This window comes from Condylura cristata, unplaced genomic scaffold (genome assembly GCF_000260355.1).
Source record: "Condylura cristata isolate star-nosed mole 26May11 unplaced genomic scaffold, ConCri1.0 scaffold00001, whole genome shotgun sequence".
Classification (NCBI taxonomy): domain Eukaryota; kingdom Metazoa; phylum Chordata; class Mammalia; order Eulipotyphla; family Talpidae; genus Condylura; species Condylura cristata.
This window is the reverse complement of record NW_004567102.1, coordinates 53953291-53963981: the sequence shown is the minus strand read 5'-3', so window position 1 is coordinate 53963981 and position 10691 is coordinate 53953291. Positions and strand designations below refer to the sequence as shown.

The following is a 10691-nucleotide window of genomic DNA, read 5'->3' as shown; positions in this document are numbered from 1 at the left end:
CAACCCCTAGAATCCCTTTTCCACCCACTTTCCTGAAACTAACCAGGGCCACAGAAAAGATCTACATTAATAAGATAAGACATCATCTGACACCTTTGCTAAATAAATAAGAGCTGTGGGGAAGCAATCACAAAAGTCGAATATTCATCTGGGGTCCTTGGAGGAGTTCCCGACTCAAAGGAGAGGGGTGCCCAACATAAAAAGCCAACCCTGCCTCTAGCGCCACAGAGTTGAACTGGGAGGGGCTGGAAGTGGAAGGTAAAAGGGGAGTGGCGAGATGGGTGTGGGAATGAAGCCAGAGCAGTGCAGACCCGCCGGGAAAGGGAAAAGGGTAATAACCAGGTTCGCTCGCGGGCTCACCGAATCCTTTCTGCCTTTGATGATTTGCTTTAAGCTCCAACCATCTGTAAGTTCTTGAGCCCGAGCCTTTGGAGAGAAAGAGGAGAGAGGGAGGGAGGGAGGAAGGGAGGGAGAGAGAGAGGGCGGGAGGAAGGGAGAGAGACTCGCTAACTCTCACTCTCCCTTTTTCACGCTAAGTTGCTCTGGGCTTCCTGGAACCCCTCCTTCCCACATCTGGATATAGCAGACTCAGAGAAGGTGAAATAACCCAAGCACAGCCGCACCACTGGGGGTGCCGAAGAGGACGAACCGTGACCGAACGCCTGGAAGAGCCTTTCAGCCGAGAGATGGCTCGGAGCTCGGTCTGGAGCTCACTTCTGCCTCTGGGGCTCCTCTGGGGCGCTGTCTGCTCAGGCTCGGCATCTGGGGACGAAAACGCTTTTCCTTTTGACATTGAAGGGAGCTCAGCCGTAGACAGACAAGACCCATCCGAGACCAGCGAGCCCCACACCGCTCCCGGAAACCTGCTGCCGACCGCTGAGGTACTGTGTCTGCCATTGTCACCCTTCGGGGGCACCTTAGTCCCCAGGGCTGAATGTGTCATGCTCGGGTCCCTCTCGCCCTTCTCCCCTCACCTTCCTCCCCTCTTGGAGAGTTTTACCTAACTAGGTCTGTCCAGAAGCCTAAAATAGTTTTACTTTGCAACTTGGATTCGGTCCTTGTGAGCTGAGAGAGTGCAGGCTTTGGAACTTGTCACTTGGAGCTTGGCAGAATGCACGTGCCCTGCCTCAGCTTGTCAGTCCCTGTGCTCAACTGGGGCTGCTCCACACCTGTGACTTTGGCCACTCGCGTGTCTCAGAAGAGTTATTTTTGTCAAGCCACAGCACTGTGTGTGCGCGCTGTCACTGACTTCCTAAGTGTCTGGGACGCTAGGACAGCAGGAACAACAAAGCAGGACCAGTCCTTTTGTCCCAAATTAAAGTTCTTACCCATAGGAGAGCATAAAGGTGGGAGTGCCAGCCATGGGCCTGGAAAGAAGATGTTAGAAGCTGCAGAGCAGCTATCTTCAATAGGCACGAATCTTTATATTCTAGAAACAAGAAATGAGAAAGTCAAGCCCCTCGTCCAAAAAGTAAAAAATGACCTGGATATGCTATTGATACTTTTATTCGGAGTTGCAGTTTGACTACTTTACAATAGTTTTTGTGTTGAAAGCTTAACCGAAGTGTGGAAATAGGGTTATGGAGGATAAATCTAAAGTAAGTGATTTAAGAGCCCCATGAGCTGAAAATGACAACAGCATGTCCAGTGCGTGGGAGATGCTAAGTAGGAGGAAAATGAAGTCTCCTAAGTTCATGGGAAAGGAAGGAGCAACTGACCTAAACACACACACACACACACACACACTACAGCTATGGTTACAGAACTATAGGACAAAAGCAGTAGTGTGTTTTGGCATCATTTCTAACACTGAAATGATTACTTATTGTTAATTCTTCTAATGGTGGTATAACCATAGTCATTCATTATTACTGATAATGTAAGGATAACAAAGGTGGTCTTTCTCCAGATAGGTCTTTTTCCTACCTGTGCCCTCCAAAAGGAAAAAGTGGGTAGGGCCAAAATAGACCAACCTCCCATTCTGATATAAGAAATGCAGAATGTACCCTTCATGAGAAAGAGGAGAGCTGCCTTCTGGTCAGCCCTATAGTACCTAGTAATGGGGAGAAGCTGATCCAGAAGACACTCCAGACACTGCTTCTATAGAAGCTTGGACTTATCCCCCAGGGTGCATTATCTCCACCTGTTGCCTTAAGCATGGAAAGTCCCTGAACGAAGTTACTGATTTAAAGGTAGGGTGATCTGATCAAATACAAATGCCCAATTAATTTTAATTTCAGATTAACAACAAATAAAATTTTGACTATATCTCAGATGTTGCATGGGATGCATTTATACTACAAATATATTTATTGTCTATCTGACATTCAACTTATTAAGTAGTATTTTTATTTACTGATTCTAAAAACATGTACACACATAACTTTTTAACTTTCATCCCATGAAAAGGGAGAAAAGAAGTATTTGATTTGTAGGGAAACTTAATCTATTATAGGAGACCCTGACAATTTCTTATATAATCAAATTTTCAGAGAAATAATGGAAGGATGGCAAGCAGAGTACTTAGATGGGGTCAGAGGACCCCAAGTTTAAACTTACCCAAATTTCAGATAAACAATGGCTTAAAGAAGTTACTTGATGTGTAGTACATACTTGATATAATTACTGTGATTAAAATAGATTTTTAAAAAAATCTAGATAGAGTACTTAGCACAATGCCTGACATAGTACAAATGTTCCATCCTAAGTGATATTAATATTACTATAAAATATCTAGTTGACTGGCCTAAAAGAAACTCCTATTAGGGAATACTTCTCAGAACTATACTTTTATGGTGCTATTTTACTTAAGGCTGCTATATCTCTGTCTATATCCTTCCAACCAGAAAGAATGTCCTATAGTAAGTTAAATTTATCACAGTGGCAGTATCTAATAGGGTCAGAATGCCAGTCGAGGTTTTTGGTTTAAGGAATAGAAAGACGCTATTACATTCCAGGAGGGTCAAAGAATATGACGTCAAAAGGGTAGGATTAAGGTAATGATGTCCACAGCATAGTCTCATATAACACCCCCAGTTACCCTGCGGGCCCACAGCAGTGCCAGTGCCTTTACAGCCAGGAAGGAGACCTTAAACCAGACCTTTGTGGAGATTTAATGACATGGTACACCCCTCCCCTGAGTTGGTTCAGAGCACTGTATATACATCTTGTGAGAGAGAACACAAACACACATAATACTTTATTCGTGGGAGGTTTGAGATGTGGATGGAAAGCTATTCTAAAAATACATGCCTTTTATTTGGTTTGGATTTATATGAATGGTTATTCTTCAATTCTCCTTCAAAGGGAAGGAAAAAAATATAAGGCAAGCCGGGAGCAGTGGGAGGGACTTGGCTGAAGGCCTTCCTAAGACTCTCCCAAGCTCTTCCACAGCAGGGCTACTGTGCTCTCTCCACCCCTGGCTGTTGGACCTATGACATGAACTCCAGAACACTGTAGTGCTCAGTGTGAGTTCGTGGAACAAATACATTAAATATGTGATGAATAGAAGGTGGAAGAGCTCAGCTGACCAGAAGGAAGTTCCCTCCTTTCCTTCTACAAGCCAACTTCCCCCAGGCTGCAAAGAATTTGAAAAGGAGCACCCATGGGTGCTCTGTGTTAATGGGAAGGATTTGCCCATCTTCTGCTTGTTTACAAGCAATTTACTGAATCCATCCTTGTGACGTTTGTGGTGATCTTTCCGGAGGTGGAGGTGGATACTGGAGACACTAGGAAGCTTTAAGTCTATTCAGTATTCTAACATTTCACAATTTAGAAAAGACAGTCTTTATTTCATCCTACACATGATAACAAGTAAAATGAGAAAAAGTCTCTCACTGATATGCATATGCAAAAGAATGGGAGAGGGTGCAGAGACAGAGGTGGAAATGACCCCCTCCCCCACCTAGAGAAGATATCAACGTGACCTTGGGAGGAGAGACAGACAACCCTGTTATCAAAAGGAAGCAGAAGTTAAGTAAGCTCAAGAACACTGTTAGCAGTGGGTGCTGCTTGGCTGCTAAGAAGTCACACAGGGACCCTAGAGGAGCACAGAGAACTCTGCTGGGAGGGCAGAGTAGGAGGCAGGGAGGGCTGTCTTGGGTGGGTCATTAGGGAACTAACTAAGTAAGAACACAGAATGGAAAACAGTAATTTATCTCTTAGTAACCTGATTAGGTGTCGCTGCCATTCACTTTCCTCCAAGAAAATCAGTGCTACACACACAACACATGTGAACATGGATCCTACACTAGAAAAACAACTTGCTTTAAAAAAATCACTATGAACTAGCTAGTTCTGAGCTTTTCCTCTAGATTTTTTTTTTCATTGTTGATAATGTGCTTGCCCACCCTAACACACAAGCTCCTGGTCACTGAAGGATTGCAGAATGTTTAGTAAAAGATAGTTCAGATTTCTTTATCTGTTGTCCTTTTCCTTATCTAGCCTCTTACTTTGAGAAAAGTCCCTGTGGGCTCACATGAAGATCTCCATGCACTGACCCAGGGCGTCATTACACTACTGCGGAGCAGTGTGATTGGGTGAATGGAACCCTAACACAGAGACGTTGTTTCGTCCACCTACCATTCACCCTATAAGTCGCTTCAGAACCTTACCATGTACAGAGCAATAAAGCCAGCTCCAGTAATGACAGAAAGACACGGGAAAAAGAGTAAGCAATTCAAGAAAGAAAAATATGTGTGTCGCTACTGTAATAAAGCTGATGGGTGGGTGAATGTTCTGTAAGAGTGACTACAAGTTAAATCTGTGGGGGTAGTGTGGGAAAAGGACTACTCTTGCACTAGACTCACAAATACCAAAAGTTCCTTGAAAACACTATTTTAGAAAGACTGGAATATAGTAGTGATAGTGGAAAGAATAATAGCAGGGCTTAGAGCTAACATTCAGTCAGTGTTTACTGCATGTCAGTCAGTAGTGTTAGCACTCTCCATGAATTATTCTCTTTAAACTTTGTGACAATTCAATGAGATTGGAAATGTTATTACCTCCTTTCGCAAGCAGGTACAGACCTCAGAGCCCCTTCCTGGTCATAACAGTTAAAAAGGAACTTTTAAAAGAAGTTGAACTGTGCAGGGATATTTAGGAAAAGTTGGTTAGGTTAGTAGAACTATTTTTGCTGAAATTTTGGGAGTTTCTTAAAATGAAGGTAGATAAAATGCTACTCAAAGGCTGCTTATGCATTGCTTACTGGGTAACTGGCTAAATTGCCTAAAATTACCAAAGAATCAAAAAAAAAAAACTTTACTTTTCCATCTAATCTAGTAACTAGTTTTTAAACTCCTCATATAGGAAAAAAAAAAAAAAGAACGCTTACTGACTTCTATTATGTCCTATGATGAAGCTACATCTATTATTCTCTTTAATATTCAACAGTGAAAATTATACCCATTTTACAGATGAACAAATTGTTATTGGATATGGTAAGTACACTTTTCCCAAAATTTCCAAATTCCATTGTCCTTTGCCATTACAACCCTTGGCCTCCCAAAAAGAGATATTATTTTTAACTATAGAGCTCTTTTGGATACCATTTCTGTTTTATATACGTATTTTAGTATATTTCTTCCACCAGGCACTATGGTATATATTAGAAACACCTGATTGAGATTAATACACAGGAATCCAAAGCAGCATCACCTACAGGAATCCCTGGCCCATCCTACATAATTCATTATAAAGTTGCAGGTAAATAAATAGAAATTTAATTTACTATAATCTCAGAGCTCTGTATTTTTTTTTTTAAAGATCTATTTATTTGTGCATATAGAACTAGGGTATAGGCCAGAGGTGTAGGGGCAGTGAGAGGCTTCACCAGAGATAGAGTGGGGAGCAGAACAGGCAGATGGACGAAGTACACTGCTGAGGGGAGCAGCGGGCGGGTCAGGAGAGGTCTGCTGCACCATGTGGTCACCTCCTGGAGAGGTGGGGATTGAACTCATGCAGAAGTGGCTTTAGCTTTGTAGTGCTGTGCTCTGTGCCACCAGGGAGGACCCCCAGAGCTCTGTAATTTAATCAGAGAAAGTTTATTCAATTGTGATATGATGTACAAAGGGTAAAATATACTATTTTAATATGTTTAAGTGTGGCATTAAGTACACTGACATTGTTGTACAACCATCATCACCCTCCTTATTCAAAACTTTTTCTTCTTTCCAAACTGAAACTCCATATTCATTAAATAATATTGTAGCTTCCCATATCCCTTCCCTCCAGGTCTGGAAATCACCATTTTACTTGGTTTCTCTGGATTTGTGCGTTCTATATACCTGGCGTTCTATATACCTGGCGTGAGTGGAATCATCATATTTTTCATTCTGTGTCCGGTTGTATCACTTAGTACAATGTCTTCAAGGTTCCCCCATGTCGTAGTGCATGTTGAATTATATTCTGCTTTAAGGATGAATAAGATTCCACTATAGTGTAGATGACACTTGGTTTTCCCATTTGTCTGCTGATGGACCTTCAGTTGTTTCTACCTTTTGTCTTTTGTGAATAGTGCTGCTATGATCATTGTGTGGGTATCTGAGTCGCTGCTCTCGGTTGCAGAGAAGCAAAATTGGTAGAGAGAACGTTTTCATTCCTATGGAGACCAAGCACACACTCAGCAGAGCCAACTCAGTGAAAGATCACAGCCTGCAAGCAGTGGAGCCTCTAGCAGAAGGAGAAAGGGAGGCCTCTTCCCCAGGGCCAACCTTCTCTCTGCATTGCCAGCTCTTCTGTTTTGTCACAAGAAGCCAGAATCTGGATTCTTAAGTGAAATTGCTGACTCAAATTTGTTTTAACATCCTGTGTGTTCAGTACATCTAATGGCCTGGTTCAGCCTGAGGACTGTTTATTTGCAGTCTCTGTTTTACACTATTTGCAATTCACCTTTCATCAAAGGCAAAATGTGGGCATGTGTCCAGGCAGATGTGCTATGGATCAACCACTAATTTCAGACAAATTAACTCATTTTTAGGAACCTCAGCTCACTTCCTTGTAAAATGAATAAAAATTGTAGAATTGGCAATATTGTTATGAAATTTAAATGTAATAGATATAAGCTGCCTAACTCAGAATCAGCCTTCCGTTTTCTCACTCTTCTGTCCCTCCTTCTCTCTCCTGCCCCCCACCCCCACTGTTTCTGTCAGGTTTTATCTGCAGGTTAAGATTTGTAATATCAGCCTATGTTTATCTAAATGTTTATTTTTTCTGTAAATTTGATTCAACTTCTATTTTTAAAAAATTGTCTGCCTATCCAACATTATTAGAGAAGACTATACTTCATTTTTAAAATCTCTGTACTCCAATGTTTCTTAAATTTAGCTATTCACAAGTAATAGAATATTTGGGTAGTTAAAAGAAATTAATCCCTCAAAATTTAAATAAAAAACCCAAGATCTTTGATATACAGCGATTATAATATTTTTTTCTTTTACAAAATTCTTAATTCTGACTTGTCATATCTTTTGAAGATATAATAATGCCAGATCTCCCCTCTGTTAATGTTTTTCCTTGTTCAAAGTAATCATGTAAACATAATGATAGCCAGACATAATTTCAAGACATTTGATTAATTAGAACCATTAAAATCAGATTGCTAGTACATGCTTTGAGTTCTAAAACTTAGCATTTCTAAACAATTGCTTATTTGTTCTATGAAATAGCTAAATCTTCTCAGTCAATGAGATATAGTGACCACATAGAAGAATAATTAAATATCTACCCCTGAATTTGCCAAAGAGCAGCATTCTTTCTTCAACTGTTTTTCTTTTTTGCTCCTGGTGTGGTAAAGTTAAGTTCTGGGAAATGGTTTACTAAAGGGAAGTTTAACCACAGATGTTTGTAATTCCAACTTAAGTTTCCCATCAAAGTCTTAATGAAATTCAGCTGCCAGAAGTTCAGCTCTGAATCTGAATCTTTTTATCATAAGAAACTTGGGAAAACAGCATTCCAAGGCTGAATGGTAGTGTGAAAATATCCATGTCCAAGCCCAAATCCGCTACAAAAAGAAAAAGAGTACCTGAAAGAATAAATCATTTTTTAAAAAAGGAGGAAAGCTGGGTTGATGTACTTTAAGTAATAGGCAGTATGACCCCTTTTTAATTTTCAGAACTTTCTTAGTTGGTGTGTTAATGTTTTGATAGAAGTAGAGATATAATATTTACAAGAATGGAATGAAAGAATCTGTGTTTATAACTTCATGAAATGATGAGATAGAGAAATCCCATAATATTAACAGCTGCATTAGCATAAGTCTCTCGCACACTAGGTCAGTAATCCATGCTGTATACTACAGTTAACATAGTGGTATACTACAGTTAACATAGTGGAGACTGCAGGTGTCAGTATTTATTTTGAGATTATGCCCTCCTTTAGATAGAAAAAAATAAACTAGGGAGTCTAGAGATCAAAGATATCTCAAATATGACTGTTAGATGCAATTCCATTGTTTGTTTACAAAGTGAATTGCAACACGGAATAACGAATTAAGCAGCTCTGTAAAGCTATATGTCAGTCCAAAGGAATGCATAAGGTAGGAAGGTAGGAAAATGTACTTAAGATCTTGGGATGCTAAGGTTGTAGAACCATCTAGAACCACAGCATAGAGCACAAAATCAGGACTAGGGCTTAAAAGCATGGCCAGTCTCTCCTTCTATAGCAGTTTTTCTACATTGCCTTTCAAGCTTCATGGCCACAGTGCCTGCGCTTCCCCTTTATGAACAGTGATAAAATTTGACAAGCTAAGAGGCTTTAAGTGTTATCTCTCTTCCTGCTGATCTGCCATGAGTTCTGGGAACAGCAGAGTGGTTCTGTCATCTGCGAATCTGTCAATCCCCAGATTGCAGGTGAAGTGCTAAATGGCTGTTATTTGGAGACTGAACAGTGTGAATGTCTGGAGATGGGGCTGTGCTTCATTGTAGTTTGCGAATAATTGCCTCATTCTATATTGGCCCCTTGGAATTGATATCAGTTATGATTAATGCCAAGAGACACCCTCAAATTCCATTCATTAAGTCATGCCCAGAAGTCTCTATTGCAGCATATTATTCTGCATACGGGAAATGCATCTAAATGCAGAGGCAGTGGGTGGTTAATTATCAGGTACATAACTCTGTTACCTAATGTGACCTCTAAAATTAAAAGAATCATAAGAATTAGTTAGATCTAAATTGGGACTTTAGTGATTCAACCCTTTTATTTATTTATTTTTTAAGATTTATTTTACTTAATGCATACAGAGCTGGGGTACAGGCCTCAGGTATGGGGGGAGGATGGGGGGGTGTTCACCAGAGACAGAGTAGGGAACAGAACAGGTGGCTTGACTGACAAAAGATTGCTGAGAGGAGCAGTGGGCCAGATAGGAGAGGTTTGCTGTACCGTGAGGGTCAGCTCCCTGGCTGAAGATCAAACTCTTGCTGCAGTGGCTGCAGATAGTTTCTTTGTATTGAGATTTAACCTCTTGCCACTCCCACTTTCATTGTTTCTGTTTACTCTTAAGTAAAATTACCAATAAGAGAGACCTATTGGAATTGTATAAGGCAGAATAAGCATTAAACTCTGAGCCTGGAGATATTTTTGTTCTTGATCATTATACTAACAACCAGATTACCCTCAACGATTAAAGGAAGCTAGGAAAGTCCCTTTACCTTCTGGCTCTCAGTTTTTAAAGCTTAATTACAACAACAAAATAAGATTACTTCTAGGGAAGCTGGTCTTAGGAACCAGGACACAATTGCAGTTCTGTGAGGACCCCAAGATTTAGGAGAGCCGAGCCTTAGGGAAACTCTAGGTCCTGGGAGGTGTGGTGGGGACATTTTAATGAAAAACCTGCCCTAGTTTCCTTCCCACTTTAAGGAAAGTCACTGTCCAGGGTGACTTACTGGGCAGGGCACCAGCCAGTCACAGACACGAGCCTTTCCAAGGTGACACACAGAGAAGGCTTAGGAGGTGGCATTACCTACTGAGCCCTAAGTGTGTGCAGTGAGTGTCATTGGTCTCCCATACCAGTTCTTGTCTCTTACTACCTCCCCTATGTAGACCCTCAAAGATGACCTTAAATGTGACTCTTCATACAGAGAACCAAGGAGTATGTCAATGGATGAGGTCAGGGACGTGATGAACTACTCAGGGACACTCATGTTTCATCATCTCATGAAGTTGAGGGTCACGTGAGGGTCCGGAGAGGAGAATGTACTTTCACTCTGTACCAAATAGAGAGAAAGCCAGCGACAGGCTATTGATTCGTTGTAAACACCAGCTGACATCACTGCTCTATGTTCTACACAGTAGTGTTGTCACATGAGTCTTAATTGGGAAACTGCTCTAGATTTGGCAGAGGCAGCATGTGGAAGCAGGTATTTCCAAGTACCATTTTATATATCGAACTGTGTGGGAGAGAGGGAACCAGCCCTGGGTGGGGATGCTCTGCCCAGGTGGAAGACAGCTCTAAATTGTCTCAGTTCCAAATAGGACCTGACAGCAATATCAGTGCCACAGATAGAGTCTCAGGTGCCACACCTGAACCTGCATCTGCACTTTCACCAGATCCCCAGGCTACTGATCTCTACCTTACACTGTGAGAAGTACTTGCCCCTAAACTGCAGGTAGGCTTGAATTTTGGGTGAATTCAGGGGGAAATGTTCCTCCAAAAAAAGAAAGTGTTCTTAATATAATTATAATTATATAAATAT

At 41.1% G+C, this 10691-nt stretch overlaps 1 protein-coding gene across 2 annotated transcripts in view; it reads left to right on the top strand.

The window, feature by feature from the left end:
* The first annotated feature begins 332 nt into the window (after nt 1–332).
* The window catches only part of LAMA4 (laminin, alpha 4), a 124769-nt gene continuing 114410 nt past the window's right edge, over nt 333–10691 (top strand). For both annotated transcript variants that reach the window (XM_004673783.2, XM_004673784.2), the window contains exons 1-2: nt 333–406; nt 538–881. In XM_004673783.2, coding sequence (XP_004673840.1) covers nt 687–881 — 195 coding nt within the window. In that variant the 5' untranslated portion in view covers nt 333–406; nt 538–686. The remainder of the gene's footprint in view (nt 407–537; nt 882–10691) is intronic.